This window comes from Glycine soja, chromosome 7, assembly GCF_004193775.1.
Source record: "Glycine soja cultivar W05 chromosome 7, ASM419377v2, whole genome shotgun sequence".
Classification (NCBI taxonomy): domain Eukaryota; kingdom Viridiplantae; phylum Streptophyta; class Magnoliopsida; order Fabales; family Fabaceae; genus Glycine; species Glycine soja.
The window spans coordinates 25,086,127-25,113,876 of NC_041008.1; the positions used below are offsets into that span (position 1 = coordinate 25,086,127).

The 27,750-nt window shown below is 36.4% G+C and overlaps 1 protein-coding gene across 2 annotated transcripts in view; it reads left to right on the forward strand.

Moving 5' to 3' along the window:
- Positions 1-9,162: 9,162 nt before the first annotated feature.
- LOC114419210 (ATP-dependent DNA helicase homolog RECG, chloroplastic) overlaps positions 9,163-27,750 on the forward strand; it is a 50,904-nt gene continuing 32,316 nt past the window's right edge. For both annotated transcript variants that reach the window (XM_028384855.1, XM_028384856.1), the window contains exons 1-7: positions 9,163-9,278; positions 9,406-9,458; positions 9,544-9,649; positions 10,321-10,875; positions 10,973-11,085; positions 12,101-12,323; positions 14,110-14,273. In XM_028384855.1, the coding sequence (XP_028240656.1) occupies positions 9,276-9,278; positions 9,406-9,458; positions 9,544-9,649; positions 10,321-10,875; positions 10,973-11,085; positions 12,101-12,323; positions 14,110-14,273 (1,217 nt within the window). In that variant the 5' untranslated portion in view covers positions 9,163-9,275. The remainder of the gene's footprint in view (positions 9,279-9,405; positions 9,459-9,543; positions 9,650-10,320; positions 10,876-10,972; positions 11,086-12,100; positions 12,324-14,109; positions 14,274-27,750) is intronic.

Here is a 27,750-nt window from a genome sequence, read left to right on the forward strand (position 1 = left end):
GAACAAGTAAACTGGAATACGAAACTACTAATATTAAAAATGGGTTGTTTCCTCTTATTCAGAAGCCATTCTCTTATCCGGGGTTATGGAGAATTCGTCCCTAACAGTTAACCACTTAATCCAACCTTATTTCAATTTACTAAGCGAAAATCAACTTAGGATTGTCAATACGTGATTAGGCAACACATACACCAGTTAGCCCTTCGTCCATTAAGCATGAACGCAAGTTAGGCTCAGAGGCAATTAATCGAACACGAATCGTGTACTGATTAATGTTCACGAATTTGGGTTAACTGGTGAAGGGGAAACTGCCAGGAAGCCACATTATAAATGAAACCTCAAAGAGAGTTGGGCTTCGTACTCAAAAGGAAACAACACCAGAAAATCTAGCCTTCCATAGATTCAAACAGAAAACGCAAATGAAACTAAAAGCAGAAACGTAAATGAAGAAGAAGAGTAGCACAAGTTTTGGTCCTTTGAATCTTTTGGTAAGAGAAAGAAGTGAATGAAGAAGAAGAGTAGCACAAGTTTTTGAACAATGAACTTTTCTTGGAAGAGAAAGTATTGAACAAAAACTCTTAGAAAGAAGTTGAGAAATGAATTAGAAATTTATGTAAAAACTTGTTCTTGAAATTCATGCCATGGTCACATATTTATAGTCATTTGATGAATCAAGTTAAAGTTTGTAACTCTTGATAATTTCTTTAAAACTAATCACTTTAAAAGATTGTGACTCTTTTGAAAACTAGTCACTTTAAAAGTTGTGACTCTTTTGAAAAAATCTTCAGAAAACTAGTCACTTTAATAATTGTGACTTTTGGTAATTTATTTTTCGAAATCAGTCACTGGTAATCGATTACCATGAAGGTGTAATCGATTACACATCAACAAATGTGACTCTTCATGTTTAAATTTGAAAATCAAAACGTTTAGAAACAGTGGTAATCGATTACAAGTATTGTGTAATCGATTACACAAGTTTGAAATGATTTGAAAATGTTTTATCACAAGTTGTGACTTTTAAAATTTGAAATCTAAAATTTTAAAACATTGGTAACCGATTACATGCTCATGGTAATCGATTACTGCTTTGTAAATCAGTTTTGAAAACAATGTTGGCTACTGGTAATCGATTACCAGAGAGTAAAACTCTTTGGTAAAAGATTTTGTGAAAAATTCTTGTGCTAATCAATATTTTGAAAAACTTTTTCAATACTTATCTTGATTGAGTCTTCTCTTGATTCTTGAATCTTGATCTTGATTGTTCCTGAATCTTGATTCTTGAAACTTGATTGTTCTTGAATCTTGAATCTTGAAACTTGATTGTTCTTGAATCTTGATTCTTTGAGACTTGATTCTTGAAGCTTTTTGACTCCTGATTCTTTGGAACTTGCTTAACTCTTGATTCTTTGGCATCATCAAAATAATCTTGGAAGTCATTACTTCCACAGAAGGGGGCTTAATGGGGCACTTTAGGGTACAAAAGACATATGACAACTTGCATGATCATTTCTATATGCCTCACATGAAGCATGATGTGCATAATTTTTGTGATAAATGTCTTGTTTGCAAGAAAACTAAATCCAAGGTCATGCCACACGGTTTGTATACTCCATTGCCAGTTCTTGAACATCCTTGGATTGACATTTCAATGGATTTTGTTATAGGTTTGCCTCGGTCCAAGGGAGGAAAGGACTTGATTTTTGTGGTGTTTGACAGGTTTTCTAAGATGGCTCACTTCATAGCATGCAAGAAGGTAGGTGACGCTTATCATGTTGTTGATTTGTTCTTCAAAGAGGTGGTAAGATTGCATGGTTTACCTAGGAGTATTGTAAGTGACTGAGATTCCAAATTTCTTAGTCATTTTTGGCAAACTTTGTGGGGGTAAAGATTGGAACTAAATTGTTGTTTTCAACTACATGTCATTCCAAAATGATGGGCAAACTAAGGTGGTTAATAGAACTCTTTCTACTCTTCTTAGAGTCGTTATTAAGAAAAATCTTAGGACTTGGGAAGAGAGTTTACCACATGTTGAGTTTTCTTATAATAGGGTTGTACATAGTACTATTTAGATGTCACCCTTTGAAATTGTTTACGATTTTAATCCTTTGACTCCTTTGGATTTGTTGCATTTACCTAACATTTCTCAATTTAAAGATAAGTTTGGGCAGGTTAAAGTAGAATATGTCAAGAAGTTGCATGAGAAAGTCAAGGCCCAAATTGAGAAGAAAATAGAAGGGTATAAAAAGAATGCAAACAAAGGAAGGAAAACGGTAACATTTGAACCAGGTGACTGGGTATGGGTGCATTTTAGGAAAGACCCAAGATAGTGGCTAATCTGAGGGCAATCCAATTATATGAGGGGACCTAACATCTAGAGGCCTACATGCGTGGGTTGCTAGTCACATGTGTTGTTTGCTTGGAGTGAGAATAGAAGATAATTATTGACTAAGGCATGTAATAAAATCATAATAATAACAATAATAAAGTTTAGTGGCTAGTTTTGAGACTTGAACCTCAAGCTTAATTATGTCTCACTTAACCACTAAGACATTTTAGTTATACTTACAATGTTGAGATTTTATATTTCTTTTATTTTCTACCAAGTACATGAGAACTAATTTGTATAAATCAATTGTGAAGTGAATGGACAGGGACTTTTGTTGGTTTTATCATTGAAGCGTGAAAATTGTCTCTGCTAATCCTTGAACCATTTGATCTTATTAAGAATTGCTCAATTCTTGAGGCGATCCTCAAGGCTTATTAAACATCATTGTTTGTGGCACCTATCTTATTCTTCCTTTCACACTTTCTTGTTTCCTTGTTTAATTTCCGCAAAGCTAATTCTGTAATTCTGCCTGAATATCTTATTTGCATATCTCTCATTTTACATAACCTTTTGATGCAATCCTACCCTGGAAGGGAATTGGATAGAAGACTCCAAGTAGATTGGGACAGAGATGCAAGAGAAGGCCCTAGGGTTCTCATGAGCCTTACGGCAGATTTCAGGCCCATGAGATAAGTATGAGCCCACTTATCTCTGTATATATTAGATTAAGGTTTCATTATTTTTGGGTCTTGTATTTAGGGCTCCATAATGTAGGTAGGGTACCCTAGAAATGTAGGATTTTTCAGTCCTTGTATTTTAGGGCACCTAGACTAGTTTCTGTATTAGGGGTAGTTTTGTAATTTCAAATGCATTAAGTGAATATTTGATGTGTGTGTTGGAAAATAAATTTAATTGAATTAGGACAAACCCAATCCAATTAAATTTTAGAGGGGGAGTGAGCATTTGCTTGCTACACCCCATTGCCACATCATATAGTCACACTTTGTGCATGTCCTTCATGCTTTACATGCCTCATGACACCTAAGCACACTTAGTGGAGAATCTTTGACTTGATCTTGGATTAGTGGGCTGAACCATAACTAAAATTCACTAATCATAATTAGTGAAATTTTGGCTCCACAAATTCAATTTCAAATCCAAGTGAAATTTGAATAGAAATTCAAATTTCCCTCCAATTTTATGTGACACTTAGGCTATAAATAGAGGTCATGTGTGTACATTTTTTTTAACTTTGATCATTTGAGAATTACACTTCAAAGTTTAGACCTCTTTTGAGGCACAAATTTCGTGCTCCCTCTCTCCTTCTCCCTCCATTCTTCTTCTCCTACCTCCAAGCTCTTATCCATGGCTTCCTATGGTGGTGAGCTTCTTCTTGACTCATCTTCTCCTTGAAGTGGCGTCTCCTCTCAACTCTTCTTCTTCTCCATTCCGCTGCCATTAAAATTCAAGAAGCAAAGGACTCCATTGATGAAGAAGATCCAAGGCCTACAAGCTCCAATGGAGTTACATCATGTGGTATCAAGAGCATCTTCATCTAGGTGATGTTCTTTTGCTTCCTCTATCTTTTTGTTCGGTCAATTCACTTTAATTCCTTGTTATTGATCTTATTATCCATGTATATCCTCCATTGTCTTGTGGTTTGGTGCTGTTTAGAGTAGATTCAAAAAAATAAAGCGATTAAATCTTAGATCTACAATTGTTCTTGCATTTCTATGGTTCAAATTTTATAGATCTACTCTTGAATCATGTTTTTGTGTTGATTTTAGGTTCTATCATTTTTGAGTCATAATATCTTTGTGCTGAACCTTTAGATCTAAATTTTCTTCCAAAATATTGATTAGAAAAAAAACACAAAAGTATAAGTGTAAATCACTTAATCCATGTTGTCTTAGAGTCATGTTTAGTCATAGTAATTGTCACATTATGTTCTAAGTTTGTGTTGAATTTTTATTTTGTTGATTGAATTCTAGATACATTTGTTCATGTATTCTTTTCATTCTTAGCCTATCTTTTGAATTTTAATTCATGCATGTTATTTAGTTAATAACATGTTCTAAATCAATTCCTAGAAGTAATCTTGTTGTTGAACTTTTTTTTGTTTTCTAAGTTTCCTACATGATGCCTATGATGAAGTTGAGTTATGGTGCTGAGTTGTGGCTGGATTTGTGAATCAAAATAAGTCTTAAGCTCTCTTGAATTGTGTTATTCAAGATAATTGAGCCTAAACAAACACAAATTGTAACTATCCAAGACTTAAGCAACATAAACACTACTCTTGATTTCTAGGTTGAAATCGCTAGTGCTGACAACTTGAACATACGAACTTGCATAAATTACTGAGAATTGGTCACTACGAATTTTGAGCTAAATTTTTTACTGAAGTTTCTGGACATCTGGAAAAAAAATTATAAAGGAAGAACCAAGCGATTTGGATAAAAGGAAAAAATAATAAAAATCACACAAGTTGGCAAAAAAATCAGTGTCTAGGAAAAAAATGTGAAAAGGAAGTGTGCTTGTTGTTTTGGCTCGAAATTTGTTCTATAATTGGTGCCTATTTTATACCAATTTTAGTTCTGAAATTTTAATTGAAAATTAGTGTGAAAACAAGTCCCAAAACTAGAGGTTTCTCGAATTTTTTTTTTTGTATTTGTTACTCTACTCTAGAGCCATTCAAAGTTTCTCTTTGAGCTCTAGCTTGCTTTTATATGCTTTTCATTGCTTTAATTGTTGAATAATACTTGAAAATTTGTCTTGTTAAAACTCTATTGGTTTAACTTTCATTTCATTTTTTTGGTCTTTGGTTATTGCTTGTGTCTTTGTTTCCTTGTTTGTGAGTTGCCACATAGGGAATTGGAAAGGAGGATTGATGCCATCCATTGAAGAATTTGAGTTAAGAAGCAAGGGGTCAACCACCTTATGAGCTATTGGACTAAGAAGCACTCGAAAATTGAGTGAAACACCACAAAGAGAATAGCCACCAAAATTGAAGACTTTTTTTTTTGTAATTTTGTAATTGGCAATTTGCTTTGCTTTCAAATTTTTTAACAAAAAGGCTTTTCATTGGAAGTAAGTTGGGAGCCTCCAATAGGTCACCCTACTTCCATTTGTGTGTAATAATTTTAGGCAATTTTCCCTTAGGATAGTGAGTGTTTTGTTGGGAACCTTAAATGAGGTCATCCAAACACTCTTAGGATCCGCCTAGTTTACATTTCTTGCACTTTAATTTCTTGCTTACTTTCATAGCTTATTTCCTTTACCTTCCATTGTCAAACCGCCTAGATAGCTTGCCTTTTACCAATTAGTTTTTACCTTATGTTTCACCACTTTTAGTGTTTATTTTGGCTAGTTTCAATCATAGTTTTTTTTACCTTTTGTTTTCAAACCCCCAACAAGAAAGAACCACAACTTAGGAACCAACATGAGTCTTCATTTTTCATCTAGTGTTAATGATGAGGGTTCTACTCCTAAAGACCCCTTGTATAAGATATTAGATGAGTTGAGATCCCTTAAGTTGTGGAAAGAAAAACAAGAGAGAAAAGAAAAAGGAAAAAAAAGAGTGGAAGAAATAAGTTAAGATGAAAGAGAGAAAATAAGAGAGGAAGAAAGAAGAAAAATAATGAAAGAAATGAAAAGAGAAAAACATGCATCCTATAGTAGTCATAACTCTTGCAAGAGCCTAAGTGAAGAACTTTATGACTATTATGAAGGAAGGCATAGGTCACATCTTAGACCACACTCCCATAGGAGAGAAAATGAAAGAAAGCCTCAAGTGGCTAACTTTAACCTCCCATACTTCCATGGGAAGGACAATGCAGAGACTTACTTAGATTGGGAAATAAGGGTAGAGCAAAAACTTAAAAGAAAGTCTACTTTAAAATCTTATGGCTCTTATTCTTATCCAAAGAAAGACTAAGGTCTAGGCATCTTAGGGGCAACACCTTCTAAGCCCAAAGATGATAAGGGGAAGACAATAGAAAAACAACCCCCTAAGGCTAGTATGCAAGAAAAGACTAGCTCTATAAAGTGCTTTAAATGTCTTGGAAGAGGACACATTACTTCTCAATGCCCCACTAAGAAAACCATGATTATGAGGCTACTACTTTACCTTCCTCTAGTGAAAGTGAAGAAGCAAAAGGGGAAGAATCTAGTGAAGAAATCTACCCCCAAGAAGAAGGACAAACTTTAATGGTTAAGGAGGAGTATAAGGAGGTAAGTGTCTCCTCCAAGAGGTTAGCTAAGAAGGAAAGACATTTTGAAATAAAGACAAATATTAAAGAAATTTCCCCTCTTAGATAACCTCCACATTTTCTCCTTTGTAAAAAGACACTTGTTAGCATTGCCACACCTCTTGGGCTTGAGTTTATTCCTAAAGTAAAGGAGTTGTTGGATGAAGATTTGGTTCGCAAGAGCTTAAATCCTTGTGCTCTGTTGGTGCCCAAAATAGGTATTATTAGGCATCAAATCCCTAAAATAAGTGGTATGATGAATGTTTTGAGTGGTGCAACCGTCTTTTGTAAAATCACTCGTGCACCCAACATCTAGTGAAGAAATCTCTCCTTCTCCCTCTATTCTTCTTCTCCTACCTCCAAGCTCTTATCCATGACTTCCAATGGTGGTGAGCTTCTTCTTGACTCATCTTCTCCTTGAAGTGACGTCTCCAGTTATCTTTCTTCCTTCTTCATTCCGCTGCCATTAATCTTCAAGAAGCAAAAGACTCCATTGATGAAGAAGATCCAAGGCCTACAAGCTCCACATGGAGCTACATCACCTTTTTCGGTGTTTTTTGTGCCTAAATTGCATTTCAGAACGGCCTCTTTCACCTCATTTTGGAATTGTTCCAATTTGAGTTCTATAGGCCGAGAAACGAATAAAAATTAAAATACGTTTCTAACTCAATTGGTGTGCAAATTCCATCCTAGAATTGATCCAAAATGAAGCAAGGCAAGGGGGATTCACATCAACTCTCCAAACTTACAAGAAATAAAAGCAATCTTTCTCCAAAAACTTTGTCTAGCAAAGCATTATCCAGAACATTAAGCTTTGCAAGAGTTTCTGTAGCACTAATGATATTCTTCACCACAAAGAGCAAATTTCTTGTGAAGAACTTTTACAAATTCAAAGCAAATTATGATAAGAACGTTATTTCATCATCTGTAAGCTTCCTTAAGAACTTTGTTGCATTACCTCCCAAAATTTGTAACTAAAAGCAGTCATTCAGTTCAAATCAAAGATATAATGATAATCCCATGCCTGATGTAAATAAATTAGATGGACACCTCTTGAACCATTCGTTTTAACTAGGCATGATTGCTACAACAACTTCCATTGATAATTCTAACAAATCATAACATGTTAAACTTCATTTAATTTCAATTTTCAAGAGAGAGCAGAACAAAGAAGAGCAACACCAACCAAAATTCAATTTCATAATAAAAAAATTGACATTTGGTAGTCCGCTGTAACAACCATGCGTGAATTAATTAGGATTGTTGATAACTCACCGCCTTCTTGGATTGAGATTTGACTAAAACCTTTACTTTACAAGATGAGTATCATGGGTGTGGTGTTTGTGCAAAATTCAACATTAGGTGCAAAACCTTCCAATGCTATTGTGCTCTACCTCATCGTTATCTGTTCTACAATCAAAGTTCAATTTTGCACAAGAGTTGAATCCAACACACACACACACACACACTCACACTCTAGCATTCATTTACTACCATTGTTAGTTGCCTTTCGTTAAGTGATGACGTGGTAGACGGAGTGCCGTGTCATTATGCCTTGTCACAGACACCTCATTGCTACATCATCACCGCTAATGATATGGCACTGACGTGTTAGTGATTGGTGTGATGACGTGACACTCTATCTGCCACATCATCACCTAACGGAAGACAACTAACGACAGATAATAAAATGAAACTGAAATTTTTTTCAGATAGGTAATTGACAAAAAATGAATCTTTAGGTAATAATCTGAAAACTTTTTATGTATGAAAAGCTTATTTAATATATAACATGAAAAACTTATTTAAACCATATATAATTGCTGTTTTGCGGACCATGATCAATGTACGCATGTAACATGTTATGCCTACCCTTACTCTTCCTTCACCATTCTCTTTTAGCTTTGTCCAAATATTAAATGTATGTATTAACTCTTTAATTTCACCTTTAATATTATCTTATTAATCTAGTTCACTTGATTAAACATAATAAATTGATAGGTGGGTTATTGTAAATTTCAAATACTATTTTTTATTCCTACCAATAAAAAATATCTTATTAATTTAATGTATTTCTTATTTCGAATGAGGAATAATCTTAAAAAAAAGGATAAAGTTTCTTAAGTTTATAGAAAAGCAAATTACATATATGTTCATCCACTTATTTTAATTAATTTTTATTTTTTTTGACAATTTTACAAATATTTGATCAAATAAAAGTGTTTAAGAAACTATTTTTTATTATTGACGTATAAGATTTTCTTTTAAATAGAAGTTAAATTTACTATTACCATTTTTATTTTAAATAAAATGATAAAATTTGTCATTTATTATTTTATCTAAAATGAAATAATTTATTTTGATAAATTTTTTCCTTATCATTTATTAACTGAAAATTATTTTTCAGATGGACTTAAATAAATTTTTCATACTTAAAAATTTGGTCATTTTCATATTATTATTTAAAAATTCTTTTTTTTTTTATCAAATACCTAACAAATTTTTCAGTTAGTGATACGTTAGTGCTATGTCATATATATATATATATATATGTATATATATATATATTATTTTTCATTCGCTAAGTTCGCAACTGGTAAAGAATAGAAAGAAACTGAAATGATAACTGTGCCCCTCCGTTTCTGTCTCTGAATCTCTTGCTCTTCCTCGCCAGTCGCGACGCCTCCGACAACATTGCGATGGTAATTTCTAGGTTTCATATTCTTCATCTCTTTCACGAAGCTTTTATATACACTTCATGTCGTTAAACTTCTCGTTCCTAAAACATTTCTTTCAACTCTTGCGTCTTTTCAATGTCTTTGTGGCAAGCAACTCGCAAATGTTGTGCCCTTTCAAGGCACCTTTCTCAATAGAAGAATGAGGTGCGTCGCATTATTTGTAGCATTTTACCTTTTTGGGCTTATATATGATCCAGGTTGAGGACACGTGGCCTTGTTATTGTTGCAGGTATTGTAGTTTTGTACCTTCGAAAATGTGTTACCGGCTCAAGCATAAGTTAGCAGAGAAGAAGGTTGCGCGAGGTGTGGGAAGCGGTTCCAAGTTGCGGAATAAGGTAGACCTATACATTTGTGTTTGATAAAAGTTTTAAGTGATTATACTTTTTATTTTTTTAATCTTTTTTAGTTTATTGTATTTAAATTTTGGGTAATATGTGTTTAAGAACGTCTGTAAACTTTATTTATAAACGATGTTTTTTTTAATATATAGACTACAGGTAGATATCCTTTACGTGAGACAATCCTGAATTTAACAATGACTTTGGTCATTGTATTTTTTATAATTGGTGAATTTTGCCCCACTTTGTGAAACTTAGGATGCTAGGGTGGGTGATGAAATTCATCCATCATAAAAGATACAACGACTAGCATCATCTTTTTTTTTTTTTTTTTGTTATAGCATAGGGATTAAAAGCAGTTTTGACAAAAAATTGAAAGACTTGAAACACATTTGACCCTTGTTTTTCTTTTGCTTTCCTGTAACTGGTTGTTTACAAGTTCAATTTGATGTTATCTGATTGATTGACATTGAGGTGTCTCTGGAAGTTCATATGCTTATTTTCTTCATCTCCTTCATTCTTTTATGAATCTAATGATTGTTTTTGACATTTTTTTTAGCTTACTGCTTTGAATGCATGACTTGATAAGAAATGTTGATAGTTTGTTTATAAATGCTTATGGCTGCACGGATGAATGTATCATTGACTGAAATTCATTATACTTTCAGGTAGTTGCTCTTATGGATTATAACCTTCCTGACCTAATTGGGAATGGAAGCGGTGAAAAGAAATCTAAAATGAGTCCAAAAGATGCATTAGATGATCTGGACATCTCCTTGATATGTAAGAGATTTCCGTCAATTACTTTGGGTTATGCTCCTCGAGTGGATTTATATGATGGGACCAGGTCATGTTCTGAGACAATGAACTCTTTAGCAACGGAAAATTTTGAAAATTCTTTTTCTGATTCTTTAGAGGCTAGTTGGGTGCAAAGTACTCTCTCTGAAGAACGGCCTTCTCTGTATGCCAGTCATTCTAGTCTCACATCTTCCACATTAGGAGAAGAAGATTCTTGTCCTTCTCCTTTGCCGCCTGATTTGACGCCTTCAATATATGAAGAAAAATTGGATCAAATCACCAGGGAAGATTCTCAAATGAAAGTGAGGATGGAGTCACAATCAAATTCTACACCCAGTGAGTTATTTCTTGACAAATCTGTAAGTTGCATACCTGGATTAAGTAAGAGGCACTACCAGCAGTTGGATAACTATGGGTTTCACACGGTGGGTTCCTGAAACTGGATTTTTAAAAATGTGTAGTTCTTTGGATTTTCAGTTTTGAAATGTTTGGATTCACATTAATCCCACTCTTTATGTGTAGTTACGGAAATTGCTGCTCCACTTTCCACGATCATATGCCAATCTGCAGAATGCGCATGCTAAAATTGATGATGGGCAATATTTGATTTTTGTTGGAAAAGTCTTGTCTTCAAGGTGACTCTATTTCATTCATTGACCTGATTTATGCATATTTGTATCCTGTTATCTTGTCATAGGTTCTCTTGGTGCTTGCTTTGTCACTTGAATTAGATATTTGTTGTGGCTGATGTATGCTCACACATTTTCCATTATCCAATTTTTTTAATGTCTTTGAAGATGCTTATGATGTGTTTTGGTTGAGAGGTGAAAAATGGAGGGTGCGTTTAAAATGATTTTTGACCTAGATAAAGTACTTTTCATTCTGGGTTTCCATCTTCCACTTTCCACCTGCTCAAACAACATTCTTAGTTAGCATATCACCGTCTGACCAAACTTTCTGCAGTAACTGTAAGTAAGATGATTAATGAATCATTAAAGTCCTGTCTGCAATTTGAATGCTAATAAAATGTATAGTTTTATGTCTATCTAAAATACTTATCACATATACACCAGCGTAAGGCTGGGGAACCATTAACTAACCTCTTCTTGCTACATTCCTGTTCTGTTTAAGTGGCTTGTGTGTCTTCATATAGTGAATAAGTTAAATTGATTTCTTAATCATACTTTGCAACTTTGAAATACTCAAACTTTTAAACCATTATTTTTATTTCTGTTGTTAGACATAATAGCTTTTGGGTGTCTTTACCTAACAGCTTTAGATTTTGAAATAGTTGGTTCATGACATGGTATCAGAGCTGACCTCCTTGATTACGTGATCAAGATTTTAATTCTTGCTCTCATTATTCTAATTTAAAAAAATGAATTTCAGCATATCATAAAAATGGGTTTGCGCATTATCTATGCTTCAAGCCCAAATGGCATTTATGTGAGGGTGTTTGTTAAATATGGAATAGAGCAATTCATGTGGCTTCACCTAGCAACTTAAGCTTTTGGGGTAGCAAGTAGTAACTCACTAGGGCTCATGAAATCACCGAGTCTAGCATCCATGTGCATGTCATCGTGTGTAAAATCACATTCTGTTAATATCTTTAGAAACTGGTGGTGATTTAATATTTATTTTCATTTGCAGGGGAGTCAAAGCTAATTTTTCATTTTCATTTCTTGAGGTGGTTGTGGGCTGTCAAGTTGCTGAAAGTGAATCTGCTCCTGAGCATGTAACTATTGATGTGCAAAAGACAGTTTATTTGCATCTGAAGAAATTTTTTCGTGGCTCACGTTTTACTTTTAAAGCTTTCCTTAAAAACCTTGCAGAAAAGTATCAAGAGGGAGACATAGTATGTGTTAGTGGTAAGGTGAGTTTGTTATACTCCCCCTTCTCTCCAACCCAGTTTTCTTATTGTATTGCAAGTTCCGATGTGTGGAGGGATTGTTATTTCCTCAAACTGATACAAGATATCATAAATGAGTATTGAAGGTGATGATAGGTGGACTGTGTGAAATAAACATCTATGTTCTGTTTTCCGAGTTTGACTCATGTTTGGTTGCCTGCCACTAAGTAAGAAATTTGCTTAGATGCATTGAAATTTTTTTAGGATCTGTTTGGAAGAGCTTATTTACAATTTTTTGGACTTATGACATAAGCATTTGTGTAAATGTTTAGGAGAACTTACAAAAATAAATTGTATGTTATTTTAAGCTTATTTTAATAAGCTCTCCAAGATTCCTTGTGAAAACAATTTACAACTTATATGAAAACAGTTTAGCCCTATTTTCTCTTTGATTAATAAAACAAATTATACATAAGTGTTTACATGATAAGAACTTAATAAGTTCTTAATTAAGTTGTTTACCCAAACTGACCTTTAGTATTAGATTCCATAATAAAACTGATCGACTTTAAGTGAAGTTGTCCTACAGTTTTTTTTAAACTGCACTCCAGCAATTGAGGCAGTTGATGTGTGGCTTTTTGAGAGAGCCCAACTCATCTGGCTCTATCACTTTTCAACACTTCCCTCCATTGATGTCTTTCAGAACAAGTGATACATGAAAATGAGCTATAGGCTTTGATACAATGTTAGATTTCCTTTTATAATCAATTAACATTAAGTGAAGTTGTCCAACTGGTTTTTAAACTGCTCCCCAGTAATTGAGGCAGGTGATGATGTGGGATTTTCTAACATTTATGTACCGTGTTGGGTTTCATTTTAAAACAAAATGTTACACAAAAATGGGCTATAAGCAGATACCATGTTAGATTTCATTTTATAATCAATTGAAATTAAGTGAAGCTGCCCAACAGGTTTTTAAACTGCACCCGTCATTGAGGCAGGTGATGATGTGGGATTTCCTAACATTTAAATATCATCAGGCAATAGAATGAATTGATGAGACCTAGGAGTCATGGTTTGATTAATTCAACCAGCTAAATTGGTTGTTGAATTTGGCACTGTAATAAGGAGTAATTTGACCAGAATTACAATTTTAATGGAGTCTTCAGTTCCTTAGTCAAAGGGAGACTCAAATAAGAAACTTGCTTAGAAGCGTAGTGATTTTTAGTCGGGTACCATTAGGTAATATTTTAAAAACTGTAGATAAAGAATTGTCAAATTTCAAATGTTAGAGAGTGAGTGAGATCTCTTAACTACCAAAGAAAGTTTACATAATATGCATTGATTTGTCACTAATAATAAATAACATAAATAAATAGTAAAATAATTGTTACAATCTGAACTAATCTGAATCTTTTATCCAAAATAACAGCAACAAATGTTGATAATACTTGTTTTGTTTCTAGATTATTTTTAAGATAGAGTTTTATGAGATTCAAAAATGATATCAACAGCATAATATTTACATTGTCGTTAAAGAGAGGACAATTATCGCTAAAGTAACACTAATTATCTTAATCTATTATGTGCATCATTCTTGCCATCTAAGATATTCAATATATTCTAACATGTCTTATATTTTAAATTTTAAATTTGCATTATATTTATACTTATTTATATGATTGAGTATACTTTCCTTTTTTCCATACATGCAAGAAGATAAAACATTTTTCCTTCAGTTATACATGAATATTCTGTTTTAATTTTGGAATTTTGTAAGATTTCACATGATTGTTGCTTTTTAAAATAGGTCAGGACTATGCGTGCTAAAGATCACTATGAGATGCGAGAATATAATATTGATGTGCTTGAAGATGGAAAAGATTTGTCTTTTTTTGCTAAAGAGAGGCCATATCCTATCTACCCTTCAAAAGGCCGTTTGAACCCAATATTTCTTAGGGACACTATTGCAAGGTTTGTGCTTCAAATTCCTGTAAGTCAGAATCTTATTCGAAATTAAGTTGTTTTATAAAAAATGTTTCTTGTTTAGGATTGATCAACTACTCAACATGATAATGATGTAAGAATGGGCAAAGAGTAACCATTTAAACTGCTTGACTTTTTAGTTGTTCCCATATAGAAGTATTTCTATCAAGATTATGTATATTATTTTTAATTTTTCAATACATAGTTCGAAAATGGTATATTCTCGACTATAAGTTATAGTAAAATAATTTCCTTCTGTTAAAGATAAAGTCATGCTTTAAGAGACTATTAGTAGTTATTGATTCTTTCTGTCTTAGAGAAATATGGTATTCTGTCTCATGACGTATTGATGTTTTGTTCACTACTGCATGCATATTACTGCACCACTTTGTTGGGCCATAGATAGTAGTTAATGGGTTTGTGGGCCTAATACTAAGTCTCTGTGTACAATCTGATATATATATAGAGCAGAGACTCTAACTAACTAACTGACAGCTGTACACAACTGTCTAACTTAGGGTTAACTTACAGAGTATACACTCACACCCCCCCCCCCCCCCCCCCCCCCAAACTGAATGAGGCTGTGAAACCAAAGGGAGCTCAGCAACATTAAGTTTGGAACTTAGAAAAGAAAATCTATTAGAGGACAAAGGTTTGGTGAGCAAATCAGCCTACTGATCATAGCCAGCAAGGAATGTGTTGAACAATCAACTTCTTGGAAAGAACCTTTCCCTTACAAAGAAGAGGTTCAACTCCATATGTTTAGTCTTAGGCATGAAGAACTGGGTTATGGGCCATCTGTGCAGCACTGGAATTATCACAAAGCACCAAAGGAATGAGATGAGGAACTGCAAGTTCACTAGGAAGAATCTGAATCCACAAAATATCAGCTGTAGCAGCTGCAAGGCTCCTGTACTCAGCTCGTGTATATTCGAATTGAATGCTACCAGCAACAATGGTTACAAACGCTGATGAGTTCGAGGTCTCATCACCCTCCTACTATTCCCCAATTTTCTCTCTGCCCTCTAACTAATTTCTCCCAATTCTATTTATAGTTTCTTAACTAACTAACAAACTCTTTAACTCTTCCAAGGATATCTCTTAACATACACCTTTCCCCATCTATCACTACACCCCCCCCTTTAAGATGGACCTTGTCATCAAAGGTCAAGTTGAGGAAGAATAGTCTGTATTTCATCAGCAAGTTCCCAGCTATCTTCATGGTGGGGTAAGTCTTACCATTTGATGAGAACTTCCTATCTGCCATCTTCTGAAATTCTACTCTGCATTACTTTCTCTGGTTGGACCTGCAGTTCCCAATTCTCATTCAGGGCTGTTGGTAATGGTTGAGGGGAACAAGTGAGCTTTAACCGCTTTCTTGAGCATAGATATATGGAACACCGGATGTATCTTGCTATCCTCTAGGAGTTCCAGTTTATAAGCGACCTCTCCAATTCGCTGTATCACCTTGTAGGGTCCATAAAATCGTGGGCTCAACTTCTCATTTGGCTTTTTTGCTAGAGACTTCATTCTATAAGGTTGCAGTTTCAAAAAGACCCAATCTCCTTCCTAAAGGACTAGCTCACTTCTATGATTATTTGCATATCTTTTCATCTGATCCTGAGCCTTGAGCAGGTTGTAGCTCAGTTCCTGCAATAATTCATCTCTGTCCTTACTCAACTGATTTACCTCTTCTAATCTGGAAGGAATTTCAGCTACTTTAACTAAAAGTGGGGGTTCCTGTACATACAAAGCTTTAAAAGGAGACTGTTTTGGTTTGGTTCCAGTTAAACACCTCAAATAAGATTCTAAGCATCAGTGAGCTACTTCAGTTTGCCCATCAGTTTGAGGATGATAGGCTGTGCTCATCTTCAATTGGGTTCTTGCTCTCCTGAACAATTCCTTCCAAAAGAGACTCATGAAAAGTATGTCTCTGTCAGATACTATTGAGGCAGGAAAATCATGCAGTCTCACCACTTCTTTAATGAATAACTCAGCTACTTCCTGAGCTGTATAAGGGTGACTTAACGCAAAAAAATGAGCATATTTAGTCAGCTTATCCAATACCACTAATATAGTGTCCTTCCCTTGAGCTTTTGGTAACCCTCCGATGAAATCCATGGAGATATCAGTCCACACCTTAGTTGGAATGGGTAGTGGTTGAGCAACCCTGCATGGGCTAATGTATTGGCCTTATTTCTCTGACAGATTTCACATGCAGCAACATAATCCCTTATAGTTTTCTTCATTCCTTGCCAAAACACCACATTAGCCACTCTCTTGAAGGTTCTAAAAAAACCGAGTGTCCTCCCAAAGGGGAGCCATGCAATTCTATCAAAAGTAGAGGAATTCTAGTGGAACTTTTTGACAGAACTAATCTATCCTTGAAGTATAGTTTACCTCCATGAATGACATATCTAGGCTTCTTTGCTGTTTTAGTCAGAATCCCTTGATATATTTCATATAATTGAGGGTTTGCTTGTATTTCTTCCTCCCAATCAGCCTATTCCTCCTCTTGCACCATTGAAATTGCTGAAAATGAAAACTGCCTGGATAGTGCATCAGCCACTTTATTCTCCTTTCCTGGCCTATACTGAATATCAAAATCATAACCAATCAATTTAGTAGCCCACTTGAACTGTTCCTCACTCATAAGCCTCTGCTCATTTAAGAACTTCAAACTCCTTTGATCAGTTCTAATTATAAATTTCTTACCCAACAGATAGTGCCTCCATTTTTTCACTGCTAACACCACCGCCATCAATTCCCTCTCATACACTGACTCGAGTTTGAGAGAGCCTTGCTCCAAAAAAGCTAAGGGTTTCTCTTTCTGCAATAATATTGCTCCCAGTCCAATTCCTGATGCATCAGTTTCCAAGATAAAACCCTTAGAAAAATCAGGTATTGCCAAAATAGGAAGCTTCCATCAAGTTCTTTGGTTCATGATGCCTTACCTTAGTGCTAGTCTCTTCCTTTAACCCCTTGAGGAACACTTCCACCAGAAATGGCTCCTCCAACCCTTTCACCATTCCAACGCACTTCTCAAATTGGTCTATGAATCCTTGCACTGTCTCTTCTTGTTTGAGTGCCAGCAATGCTTGAAAAGGATTTCCCAGGATAGAAGCTTGAAACCTTTGGGTGACAGCTTTGGATTCCAAGATTCCCACCATTGGAACCAACCTAGAGCTCCCCCATCCATCGTGACCATTACAACCTCCAGCTTGTCCTCTTCCCTTACGATGTGCAACCGAAAATATTGTTCGATCTTTTTCAACCAACCCATAGGATCCTCACTGTCGAATATGGGCATTTTCAAATTTCTCCACCGATTGTCGTCATGCGCCACAGTGCCCTTATCTCCTCCGCTCGCACCAACGTGTGAACGTTTGTAGTAGGAGATTTTTTCTCCCATGCCGCCGCCAACCTTTGTATCATCCCTTTGATCAAACTCAACCGCGATTCCATTGCTTCGCGATTCTCTTCTATCGCTTTCTCCATGGCTTCCATGTGCGTCTCCATTCTTGTGTTCGCCTTCGTCACCATTAATGATTCTACACTCCAAGATCGGAGCTTTGAAACCAGTTGATAGAACTAGACCAGAAAAAGAGGAAAGATCCTGTATATTCGAATTGAATGCTACCAGCAACAATGGTTACAAACACTGATGAGTTCGAGGTCTCATCACCCTCCTACTATTCCCCAATTTTCTCTTTGCCCTCTAACTAATTTCTCCCAATTCTATTTATAGTTTCTTAACTAACTAATAGTTAGTTATCCTAGTTGTCCTGACTAACTGATAGCTCTTTAACTCTTCCAAGGATATCTCCTAACATACACCTTTCCCCATCTATCACATTATTAACATCCAGTTGTAAAAGAAGCCATTTGTTGGTGAGGAGAAGAGTAGGTCTATGAGAGTAATATGTGGAAGATGACTCTCTATGAGAACAATGAAAGAATCAAAATCCTTAGGAAGTTCTTCAAGGATTGAATCCATGTGCTCGTGATAGGTTGTAGCTTTACATATTGAAGCGAGATCATCAATAATTATTTTGATCTTAACTAAAAATTCTGAAATAAGACGATTATTGAGAAAGGTGTGACTAAGTTCCGATTGAAGTTGTCATGCTTTCGTTCGAGTCTGATGATGAAAGTAGGTGTGGATTTTATCCCAAACCTGATATATATGTGACAATCCAGAGCCAGTAGATTGTCCAACCATGAAAGCCGTAATGGAGAGAGAGAGTGGAGAGAGAGAGTGGAGAGAGTAGAGAGAGAAACAGTGGGTGGGAGAGAGTCAGGACTAGAAGAGAGAGGAGAGAGAGCGCCAGACTACGAACGGCGGAGGGTTCCCATCATAGTTGTCAATACTGGCATAGCGGAGCAGAGCGGCCGACCCCAAAAGTGGAATAACGGGATAGCGGGATGATCGCTATTCAAATGTTTTTTTATATATGTTAAATAATTAATTATATATATGTTTGAAAACAAAAATATAAATATATATATATATATATATATATATATATATATGTTTTTAATATTATAAAATAATGATATTATTATATTTATTTAATATTATTTCTATATTATTTAATTATTATTATTATTATATATTAATATTGTTTGGCTACCATTTAACTAAATATGTTAAACTTTTAAAAAAATATAAGTATATAAATAATTAATAATATATATATATATATATATATATATATATATATATATATATATATATATATGTTCAAAAAAATAATATATATATATATAAGTTTTTAATATTATAAAATTATGATATTATTATATTTATTTAATATTATTTCTATATTATTTAATTATTAACATTATTATTATATATTAATATTGTTTGGCTACTTAACGAAATATGTTAAACTTTAAAAAAAATATAAGTATATAAATAATTAATAATATATATATATATGTTCAAAAAAATAATATATATATATATATATATATATATATATATAAGTTTTTAATATTATAAAATTATGATATTATTATATTTATTTAATATTATTTCTATATTATTTAATTATTAACATTATTATTATATATTAATATTGTTTGGCTACCATTTAACTAGATATGTTAAACTTTAAAACAAATATATATATATATATATATATATATATATATATATATATATATATATATATAAGTTTTTAATATTATAAAATTATGATATTATTATATTTATTTAATATTATTTCTATATTATTTAATGATTAACATTATTATAATATATTAATATTGTTTGGCTACAATTTAACTAGATATGTTAAACTTTAAAACATATATATATATATATATATATATATATATATATAAGTTTTTAATATTATAAAATTATGATATTATTATATTTATTTAATATTATTTAATTATTAACATTATTATTATATATTAATATTGTTTGGCTACAATTTAACTAGATATGTTAAACTTTAAAACAAATATATATATATATATACAAGTTTTTAATATTATAAAATTATGATATTATTATATTTATTTAATATTATTTCTATATTATTTAATTATTAACATTATTATCATATATTAATATTGTTTGCCTCTACATAAGCGAACCCTAGTGGTATGTATGTTTTTTTTGCTGAATCCCCGAATGGTATATTAAAATCGCGTCGCAACATAGAGCCCTCTCTCTCTCTCTCTCTCCCCCTCCCTCCCTCTCTCTCTCTATGGGAAGAACAAAGCAGAAGAAGCAACACAGAACAGAACCACCGAACCCACTCAGAACCACCAGTGCTTCGAAGTAGCAGCGCGAAAAATTGCTCTGCAACCCGCGCCGCTCCGTCGCGATAGCGGCCGCCCCAGCCGCGACCCGAAACCACGCCGCTACACACGTGCCCGTCGTGAACAGGTGCCGCTCCGCTCCGCCCCGCCGCTATAGCGGCCGCTATTGACAACCATGGTTCCCGTCTGACCATTGGAGGGAAAACAACAGGACAACATCAAAGCTACATGCGAGTGAATTGGAGAGACCATAAGGACGTCACTTCTTTCTATTTCACTAGGTTCGCTGAAGATGAAACAGCAGAAGAATTATGGTTCCATTTCAAATAGACAAGAGATGTGCAAGAGGTTTTCATACCCCGAAAACGAAACAGCCAAGGAAGGAGATATGGGTTCGTGAGGTTCAAAGGGGTGAGAGACATGCATTAGCTTCAAAAGAAACTGGATAGTATGGTGTTTGGAGGACTGAAGACGAATGTTAATGTTCCCAAATTTGGGAGAGCAAAGAATGGAGAGCCACAAACAGCAAAAGGGGGAAGAACAGAGGCTAGACAACCACAAAAGGGGAAAAAGAGACTTGTGCCTGAGCAGGATATCAGGAACGAAGGTGGGAATCCAGTGAGGGTCGTACACAGAGGTGGTCAATCGGAATATCCCAAGACCAGAACAGAGGCAAGCATTAGCCAAAGTCGATTAAACTCGTTACAATTCGACATCCGAAGTTACCCTTGACATACCTGATGTGAACCTGAGTAGGAGCGGATCGTTTGATACAGGCTACGAAGGTTTTGGGTGACGCCACTTCTGATGAAGGAAGATAAGTCAGGGTAGACGCCACTTCCGGTGAAGGAAGATAAGTCTGGGTAGACGCCACTTCCAGTGAAGGAAGATAAGTCTGGGTAGACGCCACTTCCGGTGAAGGAAGATAAGTCCGGGTAGACGCCACTTCCAGTGAAGGAAGATAAGTCAGGGTAGACGCCACAAGGATTACCTTGATAAGTCTGATAATTGGTTCAACAAGGAACCCAGAGAGAAACTCTCACCCAATTTTATGAAAATGCCAAAAGTTTTCTTATTCAAAACAAAAACCCATACTTATAGTGTAGCTGAACAAAAAGATAAAAATAGACATGGGCCTTTTAAACAGTTTGGGCCAAAATTACAATAAAAATAAATTATAACTAAAAACTTATTTAACTTGGGCCTTCAAATTAGTTTGGGCCTTCAGCAACAATTAATAGTCTTGATAGTGTCTCTGCCTCTGGGCCTTCATCCTTCTCCACTTGGGCCTTCATCCTTCTCCACTCGGGGGCTTTATCCTTCTCCACTTGGGCCTTTGCCCTTCTCCACTTGGGCCTTTAGCCTGTATTTGGCCAATTTCAGGATTCTCATCATTCCCTCCTTCTTGGAAAACATTTGTCCTCAAATGTTCAGGATCATCACCGGGTTCAAGTACCACTTCCTTCCTTTTCTTGTGGGCTTGCTTGACATAGCTTTCATTCTTCTTTGCAATTTGCACCTTCACTTGGTCATACAATCTTTTCACATACTCAACTTTGGCATGTGCATCCTTACGTTGAGTCTCTTGGGGATTGCTTTTGTAAGTTGGCCTGTTAGGCAATGAAGCTCCGGGGAGGAGATCAACTTGATGTTCTATGCCTCTTGAAGGTGGTAGTCCATGAGGAATCTCCTTAGGAAAGACATTTTTAAATTCCTGCAATAATGGTTGAACACTAGGAGAAATAGAAATAGTAAACTCATTAGAATTATCAGTAGAAATTTTACTGTCTTTGCAATACTGTAGATTGAGTGGTTCATGAGCAGGTAACACTTTCGTCACTTCACTCGCCTCTGCAAAATAATTAAATTTTCTCTCATGTGTATCACTCTTTTCCTCGGGTGTATCACTCTTCTTTTTCATATTCCTTTGTGGTGCCTCACTATTTTCTTTCTCTTGTTCTCTCTTTTCTCCCATTCTGATTTGGTCATCACACCCTTCTCTAGGGGATAGAGGTTTAAGAGTAAACAAGGAAGATTTGGTCAACAAACGTTGCATTTGTGTAGTCCACGCGTCCAGAAATAAGCGTTGAGATTCATCCAGTTGATGATATACACCACCATTGTCACCAGCTCTTGCCATGATTAAGGAACAAAGAATTTTGCAGTAAATTAAAAAAAATTCAGGACCTCACCACACTCTACTCACGTGTTTCTCTCTTTAATGGTAGTTCACTCGTGTTTGATGCTCTCAATATAGGCTTTTGTGTGATGTTTTCACTCTTGCCTTTTACCACTCACTCCCTCTTAAGTTCCTGGATAGACCGAATTAGACACACAAGGTAATATAAAATAAAAGGAAAGACAATAGAATTATCAGAGTAACAGATTTGATTTGGGATAACAACTTGGACTTGATTTGGATAACAGATTGGATTTGATTTGGATAACAGATTAGATTTGGATAACAAATCTGATTTGGATAAATTTTTTTGATTTGATTTGATTTGGATAATAGATCAGATTTGGGATAACAAATTAGATTTAATTTGGATAACAGATATGATAACAAATAAGATAACAGATAGGATAACAGATAAGATAACAAATATGACAACTAAACTTCAAATGCTCATAACTTTTGCTACGGTTGTCTGTTTGAGGCCCACTATATATCAAAACGCTCAGAATTCAGAGGAGAATCTAGATAAGGGGATTTGGTACACGATTTTCTGCCAAAAAAAAGCCTCTAACTGCCTCAATTTCGTGTTGAAAGATCAAACACCCACTTTCTCTTTTTTCTCTTTCTTCTTTTCTTCTCTTTTTTTTTCTTCAAAATTTCTGCAACTTTTTTTTTACTTGAAACAGAACCCAAACAATTTTTTTTTACGACACAAAGTCTGAAAGACACTAGAAACAAGAACAACAACAAGAACACAAACGTGACAAGAACAAGAACGAAACAAAGACACAAACAAGAACGCAACAAGACGCAAACAAGAAAAAACAAATAACAGAACAAGGACAAAACACGAACCAGGACAAATTACCAAGAAAAAAAAAATAGGATAGGATAGGATAGAACCTGTATCAAGAGCCGAAGCTCTGATACCAAATGATGCGAACCTGAGTAGGAGCGGATCGTTTGATACAGGCTACGAATGTTTGGATGACGCCACTTCCAGTGAAGGAAGATAAGTCAGGGTAGACGCCACTTCCAGTGAAGGAAGATAAGTCTGGGTAGACGCCACAAGGATTACCTTGATAAGTCTGATAATTGGTTCAACAAGGAACCCAGAGAGAAACTCTCACCCAATTTTATGAAAATGCCAAAAGTTTTCTTATTCAAAACAAAAACCCATACTTATAGTGTAGCTGAACAAAAAGATAAAAATAGACATGGGCCTTTTAAACAGTTTGGGCCAAAATTACAATAAAAATAAATTATAACTAAAAACTTATTTAACTTGGGCCTTCAAATTAGTTTGGGCCTTCAGCAACAATTAATAGTCTTGATAGTGTCTCTGCCTCTGGGCCTTCATCCTTCTCCACTTGGGCCTTCATCCTTCTCCACTCGGGGGCTTTATCCTTCTCCACTTGGGCCTTTGCCCTTCTCCACTTGGGCCTTTAGCCTGTATTTGGCCAATTTCAGGATTCTCATCAATACCGTTGATGGGCTAGCAGTGGCTCAAAGAGGCATGGGTGGGCAGATTGAAAAACTTAGCAGGTTTTGACAGCATAGAGGATGACATATGGTGGGATAGTGGACAAAACATATCACCAAAGTACATCGGCGATGATATGGTTTTGCTCCTTGGTCTCACAGAAGAGAAAGCGGAGTGAATGTTGAACGAAGAAGATGGATGGGGCGATTTGTTTTACTCCGTAGATAAATGGAATCCAAAACTACGTCCTGGTTATAGACTTACTTGGCTTCAATGCTGGGGAATACCTTTGGTAGCATGGGATATGCATCACATTAAACAAATAGTTTCGGGTATTGGTGAAGTGGTGGATGCTGACGATAGTGTAGAGGAACGAAGGAAGCTCGACGTGGCGCGGATCCTAATCAAAACGCCATGGAAAGGCGAGTAAGTCTATAACAGGGGGAGACATTTCTGGTGCACATAGCAGAGGAGAGTGGGCCTCCAGGAGCTAGATGGCAGCAAAGGCGAGAGTGTGACTTCAGCTCATCTGAGGAGATTAACTCCGACGAAGGAGATGACGTAATGTCGTTTGAAGGAATGCTGCCGTTGTGGCGGCACAATCCTCGAGTATCGGACATGGCGGAGGACAGAGGAGCAACAGGAGGGGTCGCGGGCTTAGAGGCAGAACGTACAGAGGATGATCATACGGAGGGAGCGATGGAGCGCGACGACAACGTTCGCGCAGAGAGAGGCGGCAGTGCGTCAACAAAGCCCCAAACGGGAGCTCGAACCACATCAGGCACCGTTGATGGTACAGAGGACGTTTCTGGCGGCATGGAGCTGCTGACGCGCGGTGACGGAGGGCGACGACACTCGTCGGCTGATTGGCCACAAGGTCCGGCGTCGGGAGCGGAAGGCGCGGGCTGTACTGGTGGTTCGGTTGGGCAAAGCAGCGGACATGACTCAAAGGACAAAGCTTGTCCGATGGGTCGTCAAGGACTCGGTCACTGTGCAGACCAAAGCACAGCGCATGCAGAGCTGTAGTGTAGCCGGGCCAGTGGCACAGGGAGAAGGGATGAGCGAAATAGGGGATGAAGGGAACATAGGGAGGCGCGTCAGCATTGTCATCAGAGACAGCTTTCACGAAAATGGTAAAAAGGAGGAGACAAAGAACGTTGAAGGAGAAGTGTACGAGGAAGACAAAGGCAGTTTTAAATCACCTCCATCCATGTCACGTGACAAGGAGGTGATGGGGCTAGTGGACTTAGGCCGTGTTATTGACACCACCCCTAAACCATTTTCACCTAATAAAAAAGGCCCATTGTTACAAGAAGCAGTGCTTTTAACTTCGTGGTTAGTGTATTCCCGTAAAGGGAGTAAGACAAAAAGAAAAGCCCACAAAGTTGGTGCCGGCATGCCTCAAGCTAACTCAAGCCCAACACATTTTGACATTGAACCAAATCAGGAGGATAAGGATGGAAGTGGACCAGCTAATCAGCAGGTGCAGATAGATCACTCACCATCACACAAAAGGCATGGAAATCAATTCCAGGCGGAAAATCATGATCCTCACGTAGAAAGTATGTGGAACATGGTCACCGAATTGGGGCTGACAACAGGTACTTCACAAAGAAATTTCGTTCAACAGCTGTTGGACATGGAGGAAAGAGATGGAGAAGAGGCAGCTAGGTTGGGAGGCAGGAGACGGATTCCATGAATATCATTTCTTACAATGTAAGAGGGTTAGGGAAGGGGGTTAAGTGGCCAGCAATCAGAAGGATGGTCAAAGAGCATCATATTGATTTGTTATGCCTACAAGAAACAAAAAAGGAGATTGTTAATAAGAATATGTGCCAGGCCTTATGGGGGAATTCTGATTTCAGTTGGGAGACTTGTCCATCAGCCAATTCAGCTGGTGGCATTCTTTGCGTCTGGAATCAAAGTTCTTTTAAGGTGGAGAGCAGATTCGTTGGAGCCGGATTCATATTGTTGTCAGGGAAGTGGGGACAAGAGTCGCAATTAGTGCATGTCGTTAATATCTACTCCCCTTGCAACCTCCAAGAAAAAAGGGTGTTGTGGGATAAAGTCTCTCAGCTGAAAAACCAAAACCCGGGTGGATGTTGGTGCATTCTAGGGGACTTTAATAGCATCAGGTCACCTAGAGAGAGAATGGGATCTTCGCAGAGGGGGCTGGTGGATGGAAGCCTTGCAGAATTCAATAATTGGATTGAGGAGATGGAGGTAGAAGAAGCGCCTCGGGTGGGAAAGAGATTTACATGGTTTAGACCGAATAGTACAGCAAAAAGCAAATTGGATAGATTCTTGGTTTCCCTAGAATGGCTTTCCAAATGGCCTAGGTCCGCCCAATCTACGCTGGTCTGGAATTTCTTGGACCATTGTCCTATATTGCTCAGATCCAAAAATATCGATTGGGACCCAAAACCCTTCAAAATACTAGACTGCTGGCTTTCTGATAAATCCTTCAAGAAGGTGGTTACTAATAGTTGGGCGTCCAACCCTCAGAGCGGGTGGGGGGTTATGTGTTAAAAGAGAAAATCAAAGCTCTCAAACAGAAGATTAAAGTGTGGAACAAAGATCAATATGTGGACACCTTCAGCAAGTTCAAAAAGATAGAGGAAGAGTTAAATAAATTGGAAGAGATATCAGCAGATAGGCAATTGGAAGACAACGAGCGGACACACAAAAAGCAGCTTCAGCAGGAGTTATGGGAGGCAGCTCAAACGCATGAGTCGTTATTGAGATAGAAGACAAGATCTAGGTGGATTAAGGAAGGAGATTGCAATTCGAGATATTTCCATTTGTTGATAAATTCCAGGCGGCGATCCAACTGTTTGAATGGAGTGATGGTTGATGGTGTGTGGAAGGATGAGTCGACAGAAGTCAAAGAGGAAGTTAGGAGGTTTTTTTCACAGAGGTTCCAGGAAGTTGATTTTGACAGACCAACATTGGATGAGATTAGTTTCAAGACCATTAATTTCCAGCAGAATGTCATGTTACCAGAGCGATTTCAGGATGAAGAGATAAAAATGGCGGTTTGGAGCTGTGGAAGTGATAAAAGTCCTGGCCCGAACGGGCTTAATTTTAAATTCATCAAGCAATTTTGGGATGCCATCAAACCAGACTTCCTCAGATTCTTTGATGAGTTCTATGTTAATGGAGTCTTCCCGAGGGTTCTGAATGCATCTTTCATAGCATTAATCCAGAAGGTAGCGGACCCTCAAGTGCTGAATGACTACAGGCCTATCTCACTGATAGGGTGTACTTACAAGATTCTTGCTAAGGTGTTGGCTAATAGACTGAAGAAGGTTATGCATTGCATCATTAATGAACGACAGTCAGCATTCATAGAAGGCAGACATATGCTCCATAGTGTGATGATTTCAAATGAGGCAGTCGAAGAGGCTAAAAGATGTCAAAAACCGTGCATTGTGTTCAAGGTGGACTATGAGAAGGCGTACGATTCGGTGTCTTGGGAGTATCTGATTTACATGATGAGGAGATTGGGCTTTGGTTCGAAGTGGATTCAATGGATACTTGGATGTCTAAAATCAGCTTCTATCTCGGTATTGGTAAATGGAAGCCCTTCAACTGAATTCTTATCGCAGAAAGGGCTAAGACAGGGGGATTCGCTATCACCTCTTCTATTAAATATTGCTGCTGAAGGAGTGAGCGGTCTAATGTCAAAGGCTATTGACAGAAGGCTCTATAGGGGTTTCTTAGTGGGCACAAAGAAGGTTGAAGTTAACATGCTCCAGTATGCAGATGACACTATATTTTTGGGAGAGGCAACTATGGAGAATGTAAGAGCAATCAAAGCAATATTGCGTGCTTTTGAGCTTGCATCTGGACTAAATATAAATTTTGCTAAAAGTAGCTACGGGACCTTTGGTGTGTCGGATCAGTGGACTTATGGTGCATCCAACTATCTCAATTGTAGATTGATGTCTTTTCCTTTCACATATCTTGGCATCCCTATTGGTGCCAAAATCCCAGAAGATGTCAGACTTGGGACCCTATAATCA